This window comes from Mya arenaria, chromosome 6, assembly GCF_026914265.1.
Source record: "Mya arenaria isolate MELC-2E11 chromosome 6, ASM2691426v1".
Lineage (NCBI taxonomy): Eukaryota > Metazoa > Mollusca > Bivalvia > Myida > Myidae > Mya > Mya arenaria.
In genome coordinates, this window is record NC_069127.1 from 58,067,190 (window position 1) to 58,095,133 (window position 27,944).

The window sequence follows — 27,944 nt, forward strand, 5'->3', positions numbered from 1 at the left end:
TGGATTTTAAATCACAGAATGGTTTGGAAATACTTGTCATTGAATAAATGTAAAGCTTGTGTTTATTCTAGATTACATGTTTATTCATGTTTGGGCTAATAGTAGAGTAAAATCAATGAAAGAGTTGAACACATGTGTCAATGACATTTACTAATGCCAGGAGTTGTGTACAAAACATCTAGATAAAACAACACGGAAAACTATTTTGAATAAGTCCATTTCAATTTGTAATAAACTTGATATTTTACTATAAAAGAGATTTGTTGTTGTAACCAAGGAATACTCTTTAAAATGAAAAATAAACAAGCATGAAGTATAGATGCATGTACACACAAAATGGCGGAGTTGGGAGAAGATGCAAAAATCCAATACATAATTATGGATTTCTCTATCAGTTTACTATCATTGGTACATAAAGTTAAGTCACATGCTAGATTAATTATTCTGCTACGTGATTTTTATGTACTGATGTGGTAATTTCCTGCAAGATTTGAATTTGAAATGGATTGGGTGAACATCTTATGGTAAATATCCCGGTCCGAAAATATCCCGACTTAGCATGGATCGGGTTACACACAACTATGACCCCGCATAGTAAGGGTTATTAAAACTCAAATCTAGGTCTAGTTTGGTTTTTAGTTTTTCAGGAATTGTTTTCACAATATTAAAGCTCAAATGTCTTCATAAAATGTTACTTCCTTATTTACAAAATTGGTAATTATTTCACTTTATTGACATTTTCCAATATTGAAATAACTGAAACAATGTTGAGAAAATGTAATGTATTGTTTTAATACAGTGCAATTTTTGTGTATTTTAATGCATAAAATTTGCCTTTTCTTTTTTTTCAATTTAATTTTGGTCAGTTTTTAAGTGTTCTGCATTCACATTTGCTTTAGCATACCCTTAAACTAAATGTCTTGCTGAGTGATATTCAATGTATCTTTGATAAAAAGTGTAGTTTATACACGAAAACATGTTCTATAGTCAATTTCATTGATGTTTTATATGCACAGTATGTAAAATTTAAACTGTGTGTTTAATTAGAACTTTGAAACTTTGAGTGTATTAAAACATGCATTAATAGCAGTTAAAAAATTTAAAATGTCAAGTAAATGATATAGATTTTCAATGTTTTTATGTTGTTCTCTGATTTTCACCCTTTAAGAGTATGTTTTGTGACTTTTTTCCTTTTTGTTTTTTCGACCACCCGGTGGACAATTTTTCCAAAAATTCTTGTAAACCAAAAAATAAAAAAGGAGTGGCCTTATTTGTTCAATATCATATACATGATAATTGTTTCAGTGTATGATCGTTTTATAGTTCTCTTCGTGAAAACCAAAAGTAAGTATTTCACGTGTGGCTACGTTACTCGTTAATAATTAAGTTTGGTGTATACGAAGAGAAATATGTAGACACTGGTGAATAAAAGCTTTAGGTGTTTACAAAGTGAAATATATAAATCGAGCTTAAGTGAAACAACAACATCTTTTTATAATATTCCTTAAAATGAAATCAAAAGACGTGCAATATTGTTTACAAACGTTACGTCATTTTTGATATGGCGTTGTCGAAATTGTGTCCAAGCCTTGTGCGCTCTATTGTTCGATTTGGAAGTGAGACCGGGCTAAAATTTCAAAACAGTGAAAATTCTCAAATTCTTATTTCACTATTTGCAACAGGGTAATTTCATTTTTATATTACTGATAAATCTTTTAAGTTCACCGAAAAGCAAATTAGAAATTATCTCTTTTACAAAAATAAATAGCAACATGTCTCACGAATTATTATTTAATATAACAAATATTGACTGAAACTCCTACTAAAAGGAGAGAAAGTCTATTTTGGAAAGGTTATATCCCTCTTACAAAGATAAATAAATCTGTCTGATGCATAATGATAACAAAATTATCATTGACATTCATTCGTGCAAGTGTTCATAATTCAATGTGATGTCGTTACGTAAAGTATTGCAGTACTTCAGTGGTAACGTTGTATACGGTAATCTCTAACAAGCAAACAGTTCTGAACACTACAAATACAATAATGTACCGGCCCTTTAAAGATTAATGTCTTTGTAAGACAAAGTAAGTAAATAATACGTCGTGTCAGGTTCGATCGTTTTACTCAACTATCATAAATACAAAACATCGGAAGTGACGTCAACGTAAAGTCATAACACCGCGACGTCACGTTACGTAAGCTCGCACGTAATACTATACAAATACAATTCATGACACTCCGGCGCGGCGAATGATATAAGTCTCTTACACTGTCGGTGTCATACAGCACTTCTTTGGATACAGCTTTACGATAGGGCGGGTAGTGTGATGTCCATTTTGTGTCCGAATCCGCGCTGCAAGAACCAACCCATCGTTTCCGGTATTGGTCTCCTCCACAACTGCTAGTTTCAATAGGGGCCTCTGTGTCTTTTCCGGCGAGGAAGAATGCTGTTTGGATGTGATATTCATGTAGCACTGGGATTTTCCCATCCTGTAACACTTTGATCTCCGTTCCAATGGCTCGTCTCACTTCCGGTAGCGTCCACGGTCGGTCGTCATGGTCACGGGCCATATTACGTCTCAGCTCGTTCGGAAGTTTGTCGCTGATGATGGGAACCAACAAATCGTCATATATTTTTTAAGACTGGCCTAAAGACTCGAGGCGTCAAATGTATGTTTTCATTTTATCACTGAAAGTCTGTATGCTGTGCGGAGTATTCTCCGGGCGTGGCAGTTCAAGCAACGCCTGCATATACGTGCTGAGGATCTCATACCTCTGACAGAAACGTTCTTTAAGTAGATCTATGGCCTTAGCGTAGTTTCCATGTGTATAGGAAACCAGCAATACTTTGGGCAGCGCTTCCATGTAACAATGACCGCAGATTTTTTTTAAATCATACAGGGTGTGGTTTGAATGCACTGATGACTCGTAGCAGGTCCAGAAAGTTTGCCATTCGGTTATGTCACCAGTAAAATTCGGCGGCGAAAGGTGAGGCAATTTGCGATAAAGCTGTGACATCACTTCCGATGGCGCTAACGGTTCGTTTACACGTATCGCCTCTGTATTGCGATTCTTGTTTCCGTCACTCTAGGAATAGTCTGTGTTCTCGGATGCATGTTGTGTCTGTCTACGGAGTCTCAGCATTTTCAATTCTATGTCGATAGAATACTCCTCACTGTCAACAAGCTCCGTCTCAAAGTCAGCAATGTATGCATGCCTTACGATTTTCTCACTTAAGGTGTTGACAGTTTCCGCCTTCTCCGCTAGAATTTCCAGCAGCTTGATGCGCTCGAAATTAGGTAATTCCTCCTCGATCTTCAAAAGTAGTTCTTCGACAACATTCCTTTATTCATCTCGCATTGCAGTTAGCTTTGTTAGTTGCATGTTGGCTTTATCTTGGCACCAAAATGTCTTTGTAAGACTGAGGTAAGTAAATAACACGTCGTTTCAGGCTCGATTCTTTTACTCAACGATCATACATACCAAACAACGGAAGTGACGTAGACGTAGAGTCATAACGCCGCGACGTCACGTTACGTAAGTTTGCGCGCAATACTACACAATAAAATTCATGACAATTTATATAAAAACTACACTTGAAAAAGTCAAAAGAATAACAGTACTGGGTTTACTTCATATGAATTAAATAACTTACATCACCTTAATGGCAAAGGCGATGATACAACAATTTACCCAACCATAACAAAGTTGCAATGGTCAAATATGATTCGATTTATATCAGCGTTCATTTTGGATTTGATCGAAATCGATATTAATAAAGCAATTCGTTAGTTAAATCATAAAAGCGAGCGGCATGCGTCATGCAACGTTAAAATATGATACCATTTTATAATACTAAACATCCAGATGGTAGGACCGAAACGTTCTATGTTTAAACATAATAACATAGTGTTACTGCACTACAATAAGCATACAAATGACAAGTACGATTTAAATATGCACAAATAGGCGCAGTATTCTTTTATGAATATATTTCGACCGAAACAAACTGAGTATCAAAATGGTAGTCATCGGGTATAAGTACACAATGCTAAAAAATAAAAATCATGTTGGTCAACACCGGGAATCTTAAAACACCCTGAGCCAATTAAACCCAAGGTATTGGTTGGTTATTTCAAGCTACTTCTATTCTAATGCAATGATTATCTTTTTTATCTTTTGACAAACTAAATGTTGATGAACATGTGTATAGGATATTTAGTTAATAAATGATAATGCCTGTGTGGCAGTAACAACAAAAACCATCATACATACTATTACATATAAAGCAAATAAACAAGTGGCTTGTAAACAAATGAAGTAATGCAATTCCTGATTGAAAAATGTAGCTGACAATTATCGCATAACAAGAATGACTGGAAGCGTAAGTATGCACATCATCACGATATTATGAGTAATATTTGTCGTATTGAATAAGAAAAGTATACATGAAATGAGATCAGTACTGAATCATGAGTGGAGTAATTATATGCGAGCAATTAAATACACAAGATACACATGATAATATCGTAGCAGAAAGCACATGCAATGAGTGAAACTAATTGCAATATGTCAATAATCTGTGGTAAATTGTTAAACTTAAGCTGACCTAAGAAGTTTATTTCATGGGTTTTGAGAGACGAAATCCATAAAACACTGAATAGTAAATATTTCCAATTTGTAGAAATAATTCAATTGAAGTGAAGCATCATCTATTTACGTAAAGAAGTGCACATGGTTTTGGAAAATCCTGCTTATTTCATCTAGTCTTGTGCTGTAAATTACTAAAATGTTCGCCTGAAAGCACTTTTAACTGTTGATAAATCTTGAAGCGCACAATCTGTTGTGAGTTATTGTTATTTATATTGATGTATTGATAAACGACACAGTGGTAACAATGGCAACTAGAGTATCTGTTCCTCATTGGACACTAGCATAACAACAAAAATGAAAGTATATGAACAAAGTAATCGAACATAAATACTGAGTAAAATATTGCAATAAATATCGTTGTAGGCGTAGAGTACAACAATACGCTACAATAGAATAAATAATTACTCAGGTATTAATGATCTCTAAAATTTCTCAGTAAAAAAAAATGCTTGTCTTTGAAGTTTCAGACCCGTTTCCGAATGTTTGATTTTATACTTCAATAGGCATATTAAGTATTTAGTGTTTACAATGAAATGGAAATACGTTTTTGAGTTAAAGAAAAGATATTGAATGGTGTTTTATCTGGCAATGTATGTTCATAATTTTGAGTGAAAATGTATTTTGATTTGTTGACAAGTTAATTAATTATCAACTAGACCTACATGTATATGAATTGTTAGTTAAATGGAAATAATTCAATTGTTTTTGAAACAGTAAGGATGCTTGGTGTTAATATTATGACCTTGCAGTTACAACGTGATGGATATAGCAGATACAATACTGTAACTCTGACAATGTTGGGGGGTAAGGTGTTAAGGTCCATTTTTAGATGGCTAAGCTTAAATTACCAGTATATTGGTCCTTGTAGTTGATTTGGATTATTTGTAGGTGTTGGCAACATCATTAGTATTGTACAACATAATAGTAATTTCGGCCTATTATCACTCTGCTTCGCATGAAGCGTTAGTGTGATTTTTGCTTGTGGACTCAATGGTTATCACCTAAAGGTCAGATCCTCATTGCGTACATTTACAGTAGGGGATGAGCTTCCTCCTAAAGTATACGACTGGAATGAAAAGCAAAATAATTTTTCTAATTTATCGTACAGAATTACAATAAACAATATGCAAGCGCTATAACAATGTAAAGTGATACTCTTATGAATGTTATGTACTCTCCTTGAAAGGGATAATGGCGCTAAGTAATCTGATATGGACAAGTTGGTATTTAGATGTCATTTACTTTAATTTACTCATATATAGAGGTGTTTTTAAAGGTTAATGCAAATGAAAAATGTATGAAATATGAAGGAATCCATACATGGATGATTTTTTTCCAGCAAATGGCATCATTGTTTTCTGTTGTGACTGAAAAGCCACCTTGAGGGGGGGGGGGCAGCTGCAAAGGAAGGGTGAACAATGGTCTGCATAAGGTGCATGTGCTGTTTAGGCACACCAAAAAGTCATCTGTTACAAGGAGTTTGAATTATTTAGGAGAACGAGGAATTAGTCTTCCAAATAATGTCTCTAGGTGGTAGAGAGCAAACTACTTTTAGCTTGCTGAATTTAGTCTTACCATAGACCTTTGCCAATATGGTAGTCTGGAAATGCACGTGGCTCTTAAGAGCAAGCACCTGATGCTACACCTTGATTCAATTCGTTACAAGTGATGTTTTTATCCGGTCATTGAGTACTCGAAACAAATTTACTAGTTCATGTTTTTTTTTTTACTCTCATCTGTATTGCTTCAAATTGATGCGTGCTCTAATGAGGCTTATTTTTTTAAATTGTGTAATCATTGATAAATGTTATTTAAAATTTGAGGTTATGGCCATAAATCTAGTAGACCTAGGTTCCAGTGACCACGGGTTCCAGTGAACTCGTGTTCAAGATATTTGATGGAGACATAGTCACAGAATTCAAAAAACAACAACAACAAAAATATGTTTATACCCCAGGTATTAAATATCATTTTAATAAAATTCGTTCATCTGGTGAATTCCGAGACAATTGGAGAAGTAGTATAATAACACCTATTGATTAGTCTAGCGCGAAAACGACCGCGGTATATCTTGATTGGATATTATAAATAAATTATTTTCAATATTATTACAGAGAGACCTACTTTATGGCCTGCAATACTATATATTGGTTTCAAACCAGCTGCAGGACAGGTTATTCTGTAGTTTATTATGTGTTTACTGATTTATGCCAAGTTATTCTGTAGTTTATAATGTGTTTACTGATTTATGCCAAAACCAAAATCATTTGACTAAATTAGGTGGTATATTCTACGTGGGTACATTCAGCCATTATATTCCTTAGTTAATTATAAAAAAAATCTACAAATAGAATAAACAAAATAAAGGGTAAACTATTTATGCTGTTTACTCTAATCTCGAGGTCATGCACAATTAGATCATTTAATTGATGACGTATGCGACTGGTGACGTTATTAGAAATCTTGTCTTTAATACGAACGCGTTCAATTGCAATATGGGAACAAGGCAATGAGATCCCTTTATTGATAACCTATGTCTTAATCTTAAGACAATTGTAACCAGGATGATTTCATTTCAGAAAGAATTAATGATGTCATATGTTTATCCTACGGGGACGGTGCTGGGAGTTGTGCAGATACTGTTTAAAGTATTCACAGACAATTAAACGTCAATTCAAAGTTTTCAAAAGACTATGATATGCAGATAATATTTAAAAAAACCGTCTGAAATCATGGTTCTAAGAAATGGAGGACCGCCATGTTTCTTGTTTGTGATTTTATGTTTTATGTCTTTGGCGTTTACCCAGTGGCATTAAACCGGGTTTATGATTAAACTTTTTTGCTACGGAGCTTGTTTCTGCAGCTTTTTGCATAAATATTAAAACAAATAAGATAATGTGTTGATGTTGGTGCTTCTATATTGCTGTTGTGTAGATTTATTTGCATACTTAAGTTTTGCATTGAGTATGCAAACATTAATTAATAGAAACAAAATATACAATTGACAGTAGAAGGTAGCAGTACATTTCCAAACATTGGTAATAACGTATAATCTATAACTTGTTTCCCTGGCGTTCTTTTCAGGATGACATTTATGTGTTATGTATTAATGTTTATGTATACAACTAACATCTATTTCTTTCAGTTGCACATTTTGCGATGTCGGACATGTTTACTTTTAGCGATGCCGACCGTTACAACAATATATTACAAATGCTGATACGATGTTGTGTTAAGGTCACGAAACGGCTTCTGCCAATGTTTGTGTCGTCGCTTGGCTACACATGTGTGGATCAATTCCTTTCGAAAGAAAAAGCTCATATATTAAAGATGCCATCTGCTTCTGAGAAAAAAAATAGAGACATATTATATCCGCCATTTCGGACACAAACACAAATCGAGGAATGGGACATGTCCTTACTTAGTTGTGTTTTTACTCAAGTTCAAAGAAAGCTCTTATGCTATGAAATCGCAGATCCAATTGACCCAGTTCTTATGCACTACAAACTCAAAGTGCTTGCATCAACAGTTGGTCAACAATACGAAGACAAACTTTACCCTAGGTCCGGAAAGTCAACAGAGGTGAACACGTGGAATATGTCCTTATGCTCTTGTCTTTTCTCGGTGTTGTGTCCAAAACCACACACATTACATGTTAGATTGGCAGAGTCCTTGAATGTTTTGAGAGAGATGAGGAACACTCTTTGTCATTCAAAAAGGCTAGAGATGGAACATGTAGTTTACGAAGAACACATATCTGTTTTAAAAGAATTCATTTCCTCTGGGCTGACATATATTGGAGATGTTGCTTTTGAAACTGAAATAAAGGAAGGTATGGATGACATTGAACATGGAAAAATGAGAAGTTATGTTGCGATTGATCATAAGCATCTTCAAGAGTCTTATGAAAGTGACAGAGAAATAAGCCATAGGTTGGACGGCTTAGAAAAAGGTAATGAACTGTTTGCCGTAAGAATAAAATAATTGTAAAATATCAATAAATTACTTTTAACTATCGAATCCAGGAATGGGTGCACATGCTTAAATCGTTCAGAATGCAACAGTTCATACTAAATTTAGACAGATCTTTTTATGGGTGAGGTCGCCCAAGCTCACACATCACATTAAGAGCATACTATTTCAGCTCTGGTGGGAGGAGGTGCACGGTTATAAGTTCTGGGTGTGACCCTCTAACCTCAAGGCCTTGATCAACCCCTGCTTCCAATTAATGTCTGACAAATATCCAATGTTTTTGGCGAGTGATAAAGGCGAATAGGTTATATATTCTTCCTTATTTAATGTCACACAGAACCGTTTCATGTTCGACCCTTGATTTAAAGGTTGTAAAATTGTTGTCCACAGTTTCGATATTCAATTTAGGGAAGCAAAATACATAAAAACATATTTAAAGATCGAAATGTAACAATATATACTTTATTTGCATTTATATGTTTCCCTTCTAATTTCAGCTATGCAACAACTCACGTTACAGCTACAGAACGATCAAGGTACACAGTTTACTGATATATAAAAGCAACTTGATATTTCCTGAATAACGTACTTGATGAAAAACTTTGAATACCTATTTTGAGATAATAACATGAAAATAAACGTGAAAAAATGGGTACTTTGGGTTGTGGATGAAATGAACTGCTTCCCGTCAATATTGATAAATTAAATCATTTATTTAAGGCGAGATGACGCTTTCGTTGTATTTAGAAAAACTGAAAGATGACCCAAAAAACTTCCTCTATTCATCTTTTGTGGACGTGTTTACGCAGCTTGTAGAAAAAAAAGCACCTGAAATTGTTGGAGAAATACATCCGGACATGAAAGATTTTATTATCCATGTCATTTTTGAGACTTGGAAGATTTTTGACAATCCTTGTGGTATGTATGCTCGTGAGGATTTTCAAAATACTACCCATGTTTTCGTAATGATCACTTGTTATTATTTTGTTTTAAAAAAACGTGTTTAAATGAAATATCAACTGCTATTTTATTCTTTATCAAAAGTAATGAGACAAGTTTGTTGCACAACATTGTTATCACGTCAACATGTAAGTATCCAGTGAACTGACGTAAACAACAACGACTAAATTGTAGTTTTTTTTAAGAACGAGAACATTGTGTTGTAACTATTTTATAATCCGATGTCCATTTAATTATGTCATAATGGTACAGCTCTGCTAACTCTAGTTACACTGCATGTTTGAGTTGACATGCTGGCCTTATTAAATACTGTGATATATTATTAGCGGGAGGAATAAATGAAGTTTCAAGACATCGCAGCATAATGTACAACGATAAATTTCAATATTTCTTAATACGACACATCAAATAGAAGTAATAAATTATCATTATTGTTAGTCAGACATAAACATAAACAAGTCTAACATTGAAGTTTCATTACTTCAACGTTAGTCATGCTGAACTTACGGCCCTTCGTATTATCAAGTAATAAAACATTTGAGTCCTTTTCTACTCAAATTCGGAAAGAATTTCTTTCGAATGGTCATTTTAAATCGTACAGTATAGTGCACGGAGCACGAATTACAACTAGTGGCCTTACTTAAAAGCTTCTTGTGCAAATTCACAGTAACTTGGAGCATTAATACATTGCATTTTCGTATTGTGAACAGCACAGGAGTTTGTTTCTCTTTGATCAATTCTTGCAAATTTATCTCCCTTTTTTGAAAAATTGACACATTTTGTCCGAAGCTCTTTTTGCTTGAGATGTCACCTTTAGCCTTAAAATTTTTCCATATACGTAACATCTTAACCATGGGGAGACACCAGTATTTGAATGTGCCTCAAATAGATTTCAATTATTTTACGCCTGCTGAATAGGTTAGGGAAAGAGTTAATACAATAATAATTATTTTCGATTGATGGGCAATAACTTTAAAATTAACAATGCAGCATGACTGTCGTTTCAAACTTGAACCGGAGGGCATGACCGCAACAAAAGTGTTAAACTTTTGCTCAGACTGCATGCAAATTGCTTTAAGAGTAAACAATGTGAACTTTTGAAACTTTTTCTATTTAAAGGCCAATAACTCAAAAGTAAAAACTCCGATCTGGCTTGGTCAGGATGTTTTTCCCATGAACAATGCTTTGTAAATATTGGAATAGAACTGCTTTCGGCTCAGTGAAATTGGTTTCTGCCCAGACATTGTCAAATCGTTCAGGGTAATCCTTATCAGCCTTTAGTCATTGGCAGTAAGGTTGATAAAACGTAGGTCTAGGCTATAGAAGAACTATGTCCATGTTTTACAATTTCAAGGGCCATAACTCGATATTGATCGAAATAATTACAAAATATATAATCAATTTAAATCTACTTATTTTTTTTATTTTGAAGAGGGAAGGCATATTACAGGAGCCAAACGAGAGTGCCTGAAGATACAGCTCAACTTTGACAATGCCGTTTGGATGTGGAAGTTCATCAAGTTCTACATATCAGGGACTATTGACTCTTTATTGGAACCAATTCAAACACTTTTAAGGACCAAAAAAGAATTTGAAAAGTTGGAAATGACAGTCGTCCTACCGGATGTGTTTGCTGTTTTAAATCAATCAGGTACCTGTAGTATTTTGTAGCTTAAGTGAACAATTGACTAATCTTCGTCCGTCGCAAGTCTGTTGCCGCTTGCTTTAAACGACATGTGGCAAATTTCGATGAAACTTCGTATGAATAATCCTTAAGTCATCATTACTATCGAAATTGCTAATACAACGTTATAACATGCAGGACTTTGCATCTAATTGTATAAAACTGGTTAACTCTTTTGGTTTGGTCAAAGTTAACCAAAAACATTATTGATTGGCCAATAATTATCAATTAATTAATTTGAATATTGAAAACTTATCTAAGGTTAGTGTTAAAAAGTAGGAAGCAAATACTTTTTCGCCTACAGTCCTTCTGACAACTTTCAGTCTGAAGTACATTTGGATATAAAACTGCGATCGCTCGAGGACGCCGGGGACGACGATGTTTCGAACGACCCGAATTTCAATTTTCAAGTCTGTTAAGAAATATCCTTCAGTGTATTTTAAGTTTGAAACCGACTGTTTACTAAGACACCGATTATGTGTTGCGTTGTGGAAATCGCTCATAGGTTAAAAGGCTGTCGTAAACTAAATGTAAAATGAAAATTAAATAACATTAAATGAATAAATATAAAAGTTTATTTTAACAAAAACCACATTTTCGTAACAAGCTACATTTAAATATGACAGTACATATTATGGCATAAGTCAGATTAAAGTTTCGCAAAATCAAGGATTGTTGATTGACTCATCTTGTCGGTTTCGCGAAGCTGTTCAATAGCAATGTGACGTAATGGGATCTAGCTATGGCCCCAGTAATGGGTCCTTCACTAGATTGCTCAGGTGTTTAAAAATTTGTAAGTTCTTATTTGCCATATTTCAAAACAAAGTGACAAGTAGGAATTCTGTTCAGAGATTCCGATGTTGGATCGACATGGTAGTGTTTTATTCATATTTTTATTACTCATTTACATTTCTCAAATGGAAAAATGTTCGGGACAAAGCTCCGACCGCATGGACCGCCGGTTCTCGAACGACCATTTGTTTGAACGACCGCAGTTTTACTGTATATGAAAACAAGACTTTTTGTCTTACAAACTTTCTTTTTGCACAAAATATATAAACGATGGAAACTTAAATTTGTATGCAAACCTAGTGTGTGAAACATAAGGTATATTCAGTAAGAATTCTATAAAATAACATCCCTCAGAGTTGAAACAAATTTTCTTGACCAATTTTATGGTCGATTTAACTTTTCAGCCGACACATGGCACTTTTTGTTATTTTAATATTTATCTCCAACATGATTAATACATTGAAAGAAATGTATGTAGTACACGTAATGCCAACTTAGGCCTTTTCGCTTCCTCGGACGGTAATCTGAATAAAAGCGGATATTTCTTAGTTTAATTTAAATTATTTCATTTAATGAAATAATGTAAATGTACGGAACAATGTTCATTTCTGGGGCATTAACGCGATCTTGAATGCCCTAGCCCAAACTTGCAAGCGCGCTTCATCGGATTTGGCAGTTTAACCTTAAGGCATTTCAGATCGTATAAAAGACAAAGAAAAGGGGTTGTAAGCTTATTTATACTCGCACTCGGGCCTTGCCCATTCGGCAAGTGCTCCGTTAAGATTGTTAGTCATTTTAGGTTTTTTTAGAGCTACCCTGGTTCTTTAACGTGCACTAATGTATAGCACTTTCACACGGCCTATTTAACCTCCCTCCCGGAAGACGATTAGTATTTTTTTAGTGATGCGACGGGAAATCGATCCTGTGATCCCTGGAATGATAGTCAAGTGCCTTACCACTAGACCACGGATCCGCCACTGGCAAAGAAATTAATTTCCATAGCGCATTATCGGATTTGCCAGTTTGACCTTAAATATTTTGGTTCAGTATATATCCACAGCTTATATATTCGCTTGTCCTTTCAACGACTGATCGTTCAAATTTGTTCGGTTCATTGCATCTTAAAGCCACAGAGCCACAGAGCTTATCACGGAACAGCAATTCATCTTATACACCACAATGGCTAGAGTTAAGATATGTTTCATATAGCATTATCTTGTTGTCCTTAACCGAGTTTGCTTTAATTATGACTCAAAACTGACCCCGGTCCTAGAGAGGCTTACGCCGCGGGTGACATTCTGCTCTCGGGATTACAATATCAATGTTACACATGCTGCCATGTGATATTTACATAGTATTTGTTCAAATAGGTAAGCATTTAGATCAAACAGGCAGGCTACAACTATTAATTGTTAGGTGTCTGCTGATGGGACAAATGATAATTTTCGTATTATTTACAAAGACATATAACAACAAAAAGTACGAATTTCTAAAATATTTCAAACACACATCAACACTTTTATGCATTGTTCGGTCATTTGTCTTGGAAATATGCCTTTGCTGCAACATTTAAAAGTCAATGAATTTATTTCGTATAATAATAGCATTGCCTAACACTAATTATTTTTAAACTCAACTATGAAGAAAGTCGTCTTATCATTTAATATCCACGTTTAATTTAGAATACAGCATACCGTAGGTAGATGTAAATAGAGAAACATTATTTCAGTGTAAGATGGTTATATATTTTAACGAGTGAGCAACATTAGCAATTTCTCACGAGTGGCATAGCAACGAGTTAAATATTTACTTGTACGATGTTAAAATATTGCAATCGTACAATGAAACAAACAAATTTTCTATTTATTATATGCCTAAAAAGGATTTGAATTGAAAACGCACAAAATGGTTTGCGAACTTAACGTCATTTGGAAAACGTCTTCGTTAAATTTGTGATGCAGCCCTATGCTCGCTGACATCTGATTTTAGAGCGGGGAGCGGGCTTAAACAGTGAAATATATCAAATGTTATAATTCCTTTATAATTGTTATTTCACTCCCAGATAGATCACCCAACCCGGTTCCAGAGAAGTAAAGCAAAACAACAGGTTCTTACTAGAGTTCTTTTGAAGCGCTATGCGTAGTTATAAACGCCTTAATGTTAAAAGTAAAGTAACATTTTAGTGTTATTTTGATTCTTAAAAAAAACTTTAACCTGGCATATAAATAAATATTTATAAAGAATTATTGCCAATTGAGCCAATGCAAGTACTTTGATATTCACTGGCAGAAAGTCATATTGACCAAGGTGCAAAACAAGAATATCTGATCATGTTTATTGGTTAACTTATCAACATTTTTTATCATATGACAAATTATTTCAATTATGCGACCTTTTAAAACAGCCAAATTGATTCCGAAATGTAAAAAGATTGGTTTCCATTTTAATTCCAAAAAATCAAGATGGTGATGAATTAAACTAAAAACCAAACCGGCAAAACTTTAAATTGATTGGTTCCCGTTTTATTCACAAACAAATAGGTATATGAAGAGAAAACAAAGAACCAACAGGAAAAAACAAACATTGAATTTATTGATAGAATGGGGTTTAATGTTCAGTTAAAGATTATAAGAAATCCCATATGAATATGATATTTTTAGACGGCGATGGCTTTGGCATTCATTTGGATAACGTTCACAGGTTGTAACCAAGAAGATAATATGCCTTATTTTTAAACGAATAAACCTCCTCATCAATGCATATTACCTGGTTCGGTTTACAATGGCATACAAGAGAAAAACAATCGGACAGAAAACTTGACGTTTTGGGAAAACTGTTTTCAAAGATCAACTTTGACCCGTTCATGAAAAGTACCCCATTTGACTGATTTCATATATCGAGATATAAAGACTCAATTGCACTGAAGTTAATGATACTGGATAATGGTAAATTAAGGTATCTGAATAAGGCTTCAATAAAAAAAAGTTACAGTAGTTTCAGTCATTCAAGAATAACTTTGTAAATTGTCAAGCAATATGGATAAAATAATATGCAATTAAACTCATTACATTTTGCATACATATATGTATAGCTGATTTAAAACGTATTTCTAAAATTGCCAATATTTAAATGAAAAGGCGTAACGACACGTTTTTGGCATTTTGTGGACATTTCAGCTGTACATTTTTTAACAAGACAGCAGAACATAGTGTTTTTCTTACAAACATATCATATCACCAGACTGTTAAAAGTGAAAACATAAATATTTTGATACATATAATAAAAATGTCGTTATATTGTGTCCAAGGCGTTAACAATTATTTATTTCTCCAAAACCGGTTACTTCTAGTAAAATAATTTGGACCATGTATGCAGTTTGATATTAATTCCAGTATTTACCTCGCATGCCATCAACATTGACCTGATTACCTACATTCTTGTTTATGAGCATTGATACTTATGTGAGCGTTGTAGGGCCGTGTGTATCCTCACGATGCGGTCTAAATGGAATAATAATATCAGCATAACTTAGTATTTTATATTTTCAGGTAAACCTAAAGAGATTGACTCTAGCATTACGATGTGCGTATTGGAATTGTTGAACCAAAAGTTGATTCCATCAGAAGACAAAGAACAGGACGATAGTGTTCGCAAGAGTCTTCCATTGAAGTTGACAAATATTCAGCATGATGTAGAAAATCAATTGAAAAGTGTAGTTCAACACGTGGTTAAATGCAAAGACTGCGATGAGATGCTTTGCTCTGATTGTGCCCGAGTTCATAGAAATTTGAAGATGTCTAGAGATCCCATTATGATAGGTAAGATATATCATATACGATATTTCGCGATTGTTAGAGTTGTATACCCTTACAATTAGTTTGAGTGGGTTAAAGTACATCAATAACATATTATGGTCCAGCATGCTTGACTGAATGAAATTTCGTCATACGCAAACAAAAAATCTGAAGGTTATGTCCAAGGTCGCCGTACCTACCAATCCTTGATAAACTTACCTAGTTTTTTATATATAGTATGTATGCACTGTGCTGCTGGTGGAGTTTTTGTGGTGTTCTTCCATGTTTCCTGTTTGTGATTATATGTTATATGTCTTTGGCGTTTATCCAGTGCCAATAAACCGGGTTTATGTTTAAACATTTTGCTACTGAGCTTGTTTCTGTAGCTTTTCGCATAAATAATGTTACTAGAGATCAATCTTCCCAAATCACTCTTAAAATCATTAAAATTATAAAGCGCTGTTGAGAAACGCCTGTAATTTTCGTCGTTGTAAAAAATCATTAAAATCCCCGTTATCTATGTTTTGGGTGATCCTGTAGATTGAAATCGTAAGATCCGATGAATGTTCATTTAATATTGCAAGCACTCCAATACAGCTCATAAATAGTTCAGAGTTTGAAACTGACGGTGATATATAGTATAACATCCGTTCAAAGTCCTGAGATGTACCAAAAACTAACGAAAACTGTAAACTTAAAGTAATCAGTTTTTGGCAACTGTATTTGCTGGCACCGAAAACAATTTTTGATGTTGCGGGCAGGGCCGTTTCGGTTATTGGTTTTGTCTTGTAGTTCCAAGACATTGCTGTAGCCTGTAATGGTATTAATATCAGCTTGCTTTTCATAAATATGAATTTCTGCGAACACCAATAAGTCTTACAAGGTGCAGATTGAATCTTTTTCAACATCTTGCACTTATCTTGCATTAAGAAGCATACATTTTAACGTCTTGCATGTAAGTTGGTCATCGAATCAGTTGAAAAGCCCTCTTAAAAATCGTCTGTTATAGTCATGTCAATCCGTTTTGAACAGGAAATGTTGTATTGTCTTTTGCATCAAATTGTAGAGTCTGTATCATATACCAGACCACCACTGGACTTGTTCTGAAAGAACACCACACAATGCTCATCAATTATCAAGCCTTGTACCTTGTATAAGGAAGTGACAGTTTTGCGAGAATAGTTTCCATTAGTTTGCAGTCCAGCTGACCCGTTTGAATATGTTGACAATGAAACGTCGGCACGTTTTATTGGCACTACACTTTGGTCGTAGCGTTGGAATTTGGTATCAAGTTCACTATCTTTCCACGAGTGTCATTTACAAGATCCCCTTGAGCATCTACATTTCTGACAATCATCACTCTGGAATTTGCATTAACCCTAGTGCAATTATCAAAAATAGAGTTGTTTTGTAGAGGTGCTGGTTTTCTTTTTATTCTTTTAAGCGTCTCATTCCATAAAGTTCATGCTACTGTGCTAGTCTAGATCAACATTTTCTGCAAATACAATCAATTTAACGCATGCCTGTTGTGGCGTTCTGGCGTCTAAAGGTGTGTTTCGCCTTTCTTATTCTATTAAAGAGTGCAACGAAATCTGAGCAATCGTTTTGTCGCACGATCCTCTCTTGTTTAAACATGTTGAACAAAATTTGCTTGAAGATCCAATCGACGCATAATGCTAGCAGGGAGCTCATACTTTCCAATAGGGCACAACTGAAAGAGATTCACAACAGCGAACACTATGACATTATCAAATGGGCCAGTTGATTGCAAATCATCTGTTGAAATCGTCGATCTACGTGGTTGAACACTTATTAAAGGAATTTCATCTTTGAAGGCTAATCTGAAGTAAAATAATTGAACTTTAAGCGATTGCAGTAAGATTATTGAATTATTTAACTGGCGAAAATAGTGCCTTGGCCCTTTATCTGTTGATCTTAAAATCGATACCGGTCCACAATAGGGATTTATAGGTCCCATCAAGTTTGAGAACCGTAGGTCCAAGCATTTTCGATATTGATCGGACAATTATTATTGTGTTAGATGTGTTTAATGTCACTGTGCCTGTGACTTTTAAACTACTGAGTACAAAATCACTGTCGTCATAATTATATCAGTACGTAACAAGAAGTTATCAATCAGACAACGTTTGGTTTATCGACAGACTGACCAACGTGCAAAGGGGTTGGGGTTGGGCATATTAAAATATAAAATATACTGTGTAAATGCGTCGCCAGACCTTTGGATTGAGTGAAATAGTACTTTTGCCAGATAACACTTTTGTCACATACATATGATTTTGTAACCTCGTTCCTGAAACACATAGGTGTAGCTTTACCGCCACATTCATTTTGTATCGTGCATACGTACTAAAGAGAAGGTCGTTGGTTCGAGGCCCAAACCTGACGCATTTCTCCCTGACAGGGTTACTGTCATAACATGCAACCTAGGCTGTTGCTAAAATTAGTCCATACCAGACACACTTAAGAGTGAATTGAAGTACTTTCTAGTAAAAAATAAACATATATATTTCTAAGGTCTCCTGAATGTCTATCTAGATTCACTTAAACTCTTTTTATCCCCCGCCGAATATCAAAGGGGGTAAAGTAATAATAGAGAATAGTGTGTGTGTGTGTGTGTGCGTGTGTGTGTGTGTGTGTGTGTGTGTGCGTGTGTGCGCGCGTGCGCGCGTGTGGAGGGGGGCAATTTTGTCCGGAGCAGAACTTGCAAAGTCTTTGAGGTTTTGACTTCAACCTTCTTATACAAATAAATCTCTAGTGCAGTGGAATGCCTCTTTGTTAATTTACATACTTATTCTTTGTCCGGAGTATATCTTGAAAAACCTAAGAAATCATTGAGGTGCAGTGCAGTATCATTTTAGTTGTTGCCCTTTGTAAATGCCAATACATGTACTTTATTTTTGTCCAGAGCATATTTGAAGAGAATTTGTGGTATTAATTTCAAAGATTATTCATTAACCATAACTCTGGCTGCAGTATTAATTTAATTATTGCCATTTGTTAATGTTTATACTTATTTTTTGTACAGAGCCTAACTTGAAAGGTCTTTGAGGTATTGATTTCAAAATTATATACATAAATATCTCACTTTGGAGAAGTGTAGTGCACAGATACCATAAATATTGTATTTTATTTAGTAAGTGCCCTTTAATGATTTCATAATAAGCCTCATATGCAGAAATATTTTATTTAGCTATAACTTTGTCGTAAGGTCATAAGGAGAAGTTAATACTTTATTTAATTCGGCGGGGTATATGGCAGTATGTGACTGCTCTTGTTCATAATTTCGTTTTAACGTGATCCAATTCTCTTTTGTAAACTATATTATGAGTAACTATTTCTTAGAACAATCATTTCTTAGGATTTTGGCTAGAATATACGTAGGCACAGAGGTGACATGTGAATGTTTTTATTTATCGTTTGCGCACGACATACTAAGACGTGCGCACGTGTTACTAAGTCGTGCGCACGTGTTACTAAGTCGTGCGCGCGAGTTACTATGTCTTGCGCTTTAGTTACTAAGCCGTGTGAACGAGCGCATGACAAAATTAGCCAAAAAACACACTTTATATTCATGAATGTTGTTTGAAAATGGCTGATAGCAGAAATTACTATATCTATTATATATAAATGCTTTGTTAACGTATGAAGGAATTCGATTTCTTTTAGGCGATCAGCATGATATACACACTCAGAAACACACTTTTCTGCCAAAGCTGTATGTTGCATGGTTATTATTGTATAACTTGATTTTTTTTTTGATTTTCTTTAGCAACCAAGTGATCCGTTCCACGGAACGGTGTCTTTGTTGCCTCATCGGCTAAATGTTATGAGACATTAATCAATATCGACAAACGATATTTCCGCACCAAAGTATGCATTCACTGTTAGACATCACGGACGTCATTTGGCAAATTTTCACCATCATTTCTGTTCACTTTAGTGAACAACATTACTTCTATCGTTACTATCCCTTTCTTATCACGGCGTCATTTGATCGGCCGGAAAGTCGCACAATGATTAAGTTTTGTTGTCAGCTTGATATTTATCTAAGATATTTGAGTTGATGCAATAAACTTATACGGGAAAGAACATGTCATAGTCTCAAGTTAGTGAGTGGTATCAGCGATACTTTGATGGAAGGCGGTCACTAGAATATGAGAAGGGGACCGGCCTATAGGGTTCAGCTTTGAGTGGATGCAACGTTGGTTGAAATTATTAAAGACGGGTATGGTTGTGGACGTTTGCAACATCTATGGTTAGTTGTGCAACAGTTATAACAGAAAACCAGAACGGAATTTGGGCTCCTTTACTGTCAAATAGTGAGCAACATGTTTGATTCGATAGGCTATTTATGTCGTGCGCATTACTTAATCATCTCGTGCGCACGACAAAGTATCTCGTGCGCACGACATAGTTCTCGTGCGCACGAGGTAGTAACTCGTGCACACGACTTAGTATGTCTTGCGCACGAGATAAATAAAAACAAAGTTTTTTACACATTTCACCTCTGCGCCACAATAAGAATGACATCAACTGTAGATAGTTTATTTTTTAATAATATTTCAATGTATGTGAAATGCACTTAATCAAAAAAGTCTATAAGTATCTTCCATGGCCGCTCGTGTAAGATAGGTTCATTCCGACCCTTGCGCAGGGTGTTTGCGGAAACGAGGTTTATCGAGTTTCCGCAAAACACCATGCGCAAGGGTCGGAATGAACCTATCTTACACGAGCGGCTATGGTAGATGCTTTTTCTTCCACCTCAGTTAAACAAAATAAAGTAAAAATGTATTTTTTTCGCTGGAACTCTTTTGTGCTTAGTGAAAGTAATTGCGTATGGATATGCGATAATTCGTAGTTGTCATTGATATGCGCACAGTGATACACATTATGTTAATAGCCAAATAATTCTAAGGAGAGTGAAGCATTATTTCTTGAAAGGTGCGTGAAAACTGTTTTATGGTAACATTTGAAGCGAGAAATAATTAATTAGCGTTTTAAATATTGCCATAAGACAAGGTTTCCATGATGCTACAGTTTTCAACAAGGGAGGTAATTACTATGCAGCGACCATTAAAAAGGAGTTCCATACGGGCATTTTATCTTCGCCCGTGGGCAAGATAAGAATTTCAAGCATTGTTAAATTATGGAATCTACTTATCTGAGGTGGGAGAAAAGTCTGTCTTATCGACAACTTATTTTAATTCAAATATCAAACAATCTAAACCTGCCATAGAAATTAAATTTATTTCACATTGGATATCATTCAAGAAATAATTTTATTACTTGTTTTAATAGTCAAAACAGGGTGAAATACAAGCAAGTAAGTTGTTTGCTAGAATTTTACTTAGAGCAGGCTTATAGAAGCCTTACGTCTCTTATGTTAAGTGTTTGTTTTGTTATGTGTTTTTTTCAACAATTCAATATATATATTCTGAAACAGATAATATACTTTTTTCACGTGTCCAGCACTAAATATCTCGAACATTTTAAAGGGGCATCTAATTTGTATTAATGTATTGTTATGTTTAGTGCATTTGACTTTAATGATCAAAACCAAAGAAAAAACATTTGATTTTTTTAAAGATAATAAATATTTGCCATAAAAAATGGGGTTCTCAATTTATAGCTACGTGGCCACAAATTATCCAGTAAAAAGACAAAATATTTTATTTCTGTTCACTTATCAAAATTAATGCCTTTTTACCTCTCATTTTTTATATTATATGATTTGAACGTAATTGATCTGACGCCACATCCGTCTTACTGACAGATATGATCCTGCTGCGTGGAGACAGGCTGATACTGGCTGATCAATGCATTGAAAATGTGAAAATAGTTGACCTGGGGACAAACAACCTGATGTCTAAGATCAATGTGCCAGGTCGCCTAACGGGTATTTGTCTCCTCCCCGGGGACAGGGTGGCTGTATGTTCAGAAAATCGAGGTATTCATTTCCTGAAGGCTCGGGGACAACTGTCCCTTGAAGAAAGCATAAAGGTGGGCTATGGATGTCAATCTGTTTGTTACCATAATGAAAGGTTAATAGTAGCTTTCGATAGTGGAAAAGTGGTTATAATGGACATGACTGGAAAAGTGACGAAAGACAGTAATGACAGTGGGAAGCCGATCTTTTCCACTTATTTATCTCTGGCAGTGGTCAGTGAAGGCCAGGAAGCAGTGATATTTGTGTCCGAATATCAGAAGGACACCATCATCAAGCTGGACATGGATCTAAACATCCTGCAGACATTCCAGGATCCTGCACTGATAGGTCCAAGAGGCATGACTGTAGTGGGAAGCCAGCTGCTTATCTGTGGTTATGATAGTAACAACATCATGTGCCTACACCTGCCGAATAGCCAGATGATCCAGCTGCTTGGGGAGAATGATGATATACAGTACCCATTGCATGTCTGCTTCAGTCAGCAGCAAAACATGCTATATGTCGCAAGTGATGATAAAAGTGTACGTGAGTATAGACCATGCGCATTACTTAATCATCACGTGCAAAAGGGTGAAATACAAACAAAATTTACTTCGAGCTGGCTTATAGAAGCCTTACGTCTCTTATGTTAAGTGTTTGTTTTGTTATGTGTTTTTTTCAACAATTCAATATATATATATTCTGAAACAGATAATATACTTTTTTCACGTGTCCAGCACTGAGTCTTATTTTCTGAGATGGCAACGGAGTGCTTGTTAATTTAGGTGATTGACTGTAAAATACTTTTTCTTGCAAATTTTGAGCTACGAAGTGATTTTTTTCTCGACATGAATAGCCCCGCCTCCTTTTTCCCTTTAAAGACACCCATCTGAAAATTTATAAACACAATCGTTAGATTTTTGCCTTATAATACCTGGAAATACAGAATTAGAATTACGACGATCATTTGCAATCAAGTATTAATTTATTAGACACCAAATGAACATTAAAGTTTGCGAAGCAGTGTGGTAGTTCGTCATAATTTAAAAAGATCGAAAATGATATTAATTCAGTTAATTGTTAATTTTCATGTTATGAATTTGCTACAGTTTTTTTCACAATTTGTTTCCAACTAAATTACAATTCATGAGCACTACAACCTATTCATTTGCACCACAACGTTCAGAAAATCGAGCATAGTGCAGCAAGTATAACAAATAAAGTTCGTAAATTTGTAACGAGGCAACCTTTTGTCAATAAAAAAGCCACACACATGTAAAGAAATTGCTTAAACCTAGGTAAGATTACAATGCTCACGAAAATCCAGATTTTTACGTTGTCAACACTAACGTCTAGCAAGTTATGCAAGTTCTAGATGATCAGATTTGAACTTTTATTCAGAACGTTTACATTTAGAACAACTCATAGCCATTCCTATGTGGAACTACATTCTCCAATTTATTTAATTTACTCCTATAAACCTCTAAAAATGAAAAATAAGAAACCATACTCTCTGTTTACATCCATATTCCAATCATTGGCACTATAACGGAAGACGCGTTGGAGCATTTTCAACACATCACAAAATTTTATGGCTCCAATGATTGCCTGACGTGATACATATAGGACTGTTTTAGTATTTCAACAATTGTAACGACAAACGCTTCTTCACGTTAATTCTCGTCGATGGTAATTTAGTATGATGTCAATGAGTGTCAAATAGTAATCATTATTGAATAGACGAAATAATTATTTTTGGTAAAGATCTCACCATAAAAAATATCGTGATTTCGAATTACTTTATACTCTCTTTCAAGTGATGGTATTACTGTAAATACATGTATGTTGAAGTGAGTGGGTATAAGCATACGTCTAGTACGAGGATTCTTTATTTGCGGTTTAAAACGATGATTTCACTTATATGTCCAGTATTTATTTTATAACAAGTATATATTTTTGGACAAATTGATATATCAAAATAGTCCTTTATAATCAAAATTACTAAAACTCAATTTGAAATGATCTTCTCCAAAATATAACCTTAGTTCAAACCCATAATCTTCAGCGTCTCCTGCATTAAATGAAATTTTAAATATGCCAATCTGCATTCCAAAAGCTAATACATTTGAACATTAAGATGTTTACTTTTGAAGATACAGATCGAGTAATGATCATGTAAAAAGATATTGACACAAAGGGAAATCTTTGTGTGTTTTAGTATAAATATGTGTATATTGATTGTTTTATTCGTTTTACAGCTTGGTGATGGTAAAGTCTTATTTTGTGTGATTAAGATTACAGCTTGGTATTTTCAACATAAAAATATTAAAAAATCGCCAAGAATGAACATTTATTGAAGTGTCAAAGGCGCTTACAATGTTACTACTGTTTTTTTTTATATCGTGAGATGTAATTTGATATATTTATATTTATGAGAAATCCGTGTCTGACTATGACTATTTTTATATGTTTTGAGGTATTAAGTAACAAATGATCAAACGACTTTATTTGTAAGAATATATAGAAATTAGTTTTTAAGCAGTTTGGTCACTTTAAAGTTTAGTAAAATACGTTTCTGGTTGATTTAGTCGGAAATGATATTAACTACATGTAACTTCATCTCTAATTCTGGTTAGTTTATTAGATTGATTTAACCCCTAGTGACAAACAGTTTTTTTTTCCCAATTTTCCTCAAATAGCAGTGCACACCAATAACTGGCGTTGCATTTGATTAACTAGTTCAACCACTGATCATATTAATATTAGTTCTCAAATAACAGTAGCTTATCATGTATATGTTATATAAAGTTTGAATGATTTGGTTTCTAATAATTTCTTTGTTGTTTAGTAAGAATGTTTTGGTCACTAATGTTTACTATGTAATATAATGTTTGAATGATTTGGTCAGTAATATTTGTTTGTTGAATATTAAGAATGGTTTGGTCACTTATAGTTGCTATGTTATATAAAGTAAGAATGGTTCGGTCACTAATAATTTCTTTGTTGTTTAGTAAGAATGTTTTGGTCACTAATGTTTACTATGTAATATAATGTTTGAATGATTTGGTCAGTAATATTTGTTTGTTGAATATTAAGAATGGTTTGGTCACTTATAGTTGCTATGTTATATAAAGTAAGAATGGTTCGGTCACTAATAATTTCTTTGTTGTATAGTAAGAATGTTTTGGTCACTAATATTTACTATGTAATATAATGTTTGAATGATTTGGTCAGTAATATTTTAGTTGCATATTAAAAATGGTTTGGTCACGTATATTTGCTATGTTATATAGAGTTTGAATGGTTTTGTCACTACTAATGTTTATGTTGTATGGTAAAAATATTTTGGTCAATATTTTGGTCAATTATATTTGCTATGCTATATAGAGTTGGAATGATATGGTCACTACTAATTTCTTTGCTGTATGGTAAGAATGTATGCGTCATTAACATTTGCTATGCTATATAACGTTTTAATGATTTTGTCAACACTATTATCATAGTTATATGAAGTTTAAATGATTGAAGTGTCAACGATCCTAACAATATTTCTACTGTCTTTCTTCGTATAATGCTAGTTTGATAGATTTATTTTTATGAGATATCCGAGTCTGACTATGACTATTTTTTATATGGTTTGTGGTATTTTAAGTACGAAATAATCAAATGCCTATATTTGTAGAAAAAAAATAAGAAATGATTTTCAAGCAGTTTGTTAATTTTAAAGTTTAGTAAAATACGTTTCTTCTAGTGAAACATGTCACTGCGTGTGTTGTATTCTTTGAATGATTTAGTCGGAAATGATATTAATTAAATGTACCTTCATCTCTTACTATGCTTAGGTTAATACATTGCTTTAACCCCTAGTGACAAACTATTTTTTTTTAATTTTCCATTCATCATCAGCTGATATAAGTGAACACCAATACGTGGGTTGTATTTGATTAAATAGTTCAACCACTTATCATTTTATTATTATTATTTCTCAAGTAACAGTAGCTTATTATGTATATGTTAAATAAAGTTTGAATGATTTAGTCACTACTAAATTCTTTGTGGTATAGTAAGAATATTTAGGTCACTTACATTTGCTATGTTTAATAGAGTTTGAAAGATTTAGTCTCTAATATTTGTTATGGTATATTAATTTTGAAAGATTTGTTCATTTTTACTTTCTGTGTTGTATTTAGTTTGAATGATAAGGTCAATAGTATTTGCTATGATATATTGATTTTGAAATAAAAAAAAATCACTTATACTTTCTGTGTTGTATTTAGTTTGAATTATTTGGTTATAAGTATTTGCTATGAGATTTTCAATTTCAATGATTTTGTCACTTGTGTTTTGAACAATATATGCAGTTTTAATGATTTAGGTTTCTTATATTTTCTATGTTATATAAAGTTTGAATGATTTGTCAACCAATACACGCAATGTTATAATTATGGAGTTTGAATGATTTAGTCAATGCTATTTGCTATGTTATATAAAGATTGAATGATTTGGTCACTTATATTTTTAATGTTATATGGAGTTTGAATGATATATATTATTTAGTTTGAATAATTTAGTCAAATAAATGATATTTGCTATATTATTTTAGCTTGAACGATTTGATCGCACACATTTACTATATTAAATGTATCCTGAATGAGTTGGTCATGTTCAATGTTATATCAACTTTGAATCATTTGGCTCTTTTATATTTTATATGGTATATTAAGTTTGATTTGGTTACCGGGTTGATTAATCTGTATACCTCTTTTCAAATCATCTTTACTTGGAAATTACTTAAGTAAACATATGAAAGGATTTACAACAATCTTTTCTACATAGTCTAATCCCTCAATTTGTGCCCGTTTAGCCGAGGTTCCCAGCGAAGTATTATTATGAACTATGTGTGTGTCTTTAAAGTGGCACTCTTACTCAAAATCAATACATACACATGTAAAACAAACATAATTTTTGAGTGATACACCCTCAACTTCTTAGTAAATAATGCATTTCTGCAAATTATTAATTACTATTAACAATATTAAAACTCTGTATTTAATAGCTGAAAGCGCAAAGATATTAAATGATTGGTGAATGCTAAAAGATTTACTGCGATTTACTATGGTCTCCTAAGGTAGAAATACCGTGTTTTCTACGCATTTCTTTTTAAACTAAACTCGGTATCCTTCAAAAGAACCATTTTTTTTTTCGACATTTGTTCATCCTTTTTGGTATATTAGAACAATTGTATTAAATGTGTTAAATCTATGTTGGGAGTAATAGTGCATCTTTATTAAAGCTGCACTCTCACAGATTGAACGTTTTGGCAACTAAGCCATAAAACATTAATTTTTAAAAGGAAACATGCAAATCTGCGCGCTCTGATCTTTTGTCAGTTATCATTTATCATTAGTTTGCAGATATTCACGCAAAAATTTCCTCTTTCAATGACAAAAAATAAGAAAGTTGTAAAACGGTAAATCAGTGAGAGTGCATCTTTAAAGATTGAAACTATATATACATGTCTATGACTACAGTTTATTTTGCTAACATAATGTACATATTAGCCTATGTATTAATACAAACTGTTTTCAACTGTGAGAATTTTGTCTTTTTGAATATTTCGATAGCGATAAAATGGTCACAATCGGGAACATTCATTGCTGTGTATAAACCAGGCTGTATTTAGTTCTGTGCTATAAGATCAAATACTACAGATAATTTGTGTCATTTTTGTTGTTTTCATAAGCAGTTTTGAATATTTCATGAGTAAATACTTGAAGAAAAACAGTAGTTTTAAAACTAATAGTAAACCTGATTCTTATTCACATTTGCAAGCTTTGGTTGAAATATGATGCATGTTGAATAAAATGTCTATACAATGTTGAGGTTGTGTTTCTTTCATTTTGATGACAGCAACATTTCAAATAATGTCAGAAGTGATTTGAAATCGCAGTGTAACATGATGTCTAAGTCTTAGTACTTAACTATAAAACTGTCATAAGTCATAGTTCATTTATTGCACGAGGTCAACTACAATAGTACATTATGTCAGAAATCAGCCATGAGGTCTAAAAGTTCAGTACTTGATGTCAGAAAGCATATGCCATTGTATTACATGAGGTTAAGAAATATAGTACAGAAT

The 27,944-nt window shown here is 33.7% G+C and overlaps 1 protein-coding gene across 3 annotated transcripts in view; it reads left to right on the forward strand.

The window, feature by feature from the left end:
- Window positions 1–27,685, forward strand: part of LOC128238548 (uncharacterized) — a 40,912-nt gene extending 13,227 nt beyond the window's left edge. For 2 of the 3 annotated variants that reach the window (XM_052954583.1, XM_052954582.1), the window contains 6 exons: window positions 7,802–8,608; window positions 9,126–9,164; window positions 9,349–9,546; window positions 11,021–11,239; window positions 15,613–15,882; window positions 21,653–27,685. In XM_052954583.1, coding sequence (XP_052810543.1) covers window positions 7,816–8,608; window positions 9,126–9,164; window positions 9,349–9,546; window positions 11,021–11,239; window positions 15,613–15,882; window positions 21,653–22,458 — 2,325 coding nt within the window. In that variant the 5' untranslated portion in view covers window positions 7,802–7,815 and the 3' untranslated portion in view covers window positions 22,459–27,685. The remainder of the gene's footprint in view (window positions 1–7,801; window positions 8,609–9,125; window positions 9,165–9,348; window positions 9,547–11,020; window positions 11,240–15,612; window positions 15,883–21,652) is intronic. The other variant, XM_052954584.1, reaches the window with a different exon arrangement.
- The last annotated feature ends 259 nt before the right edge of the window (window positions 27,686–27,944 follow it).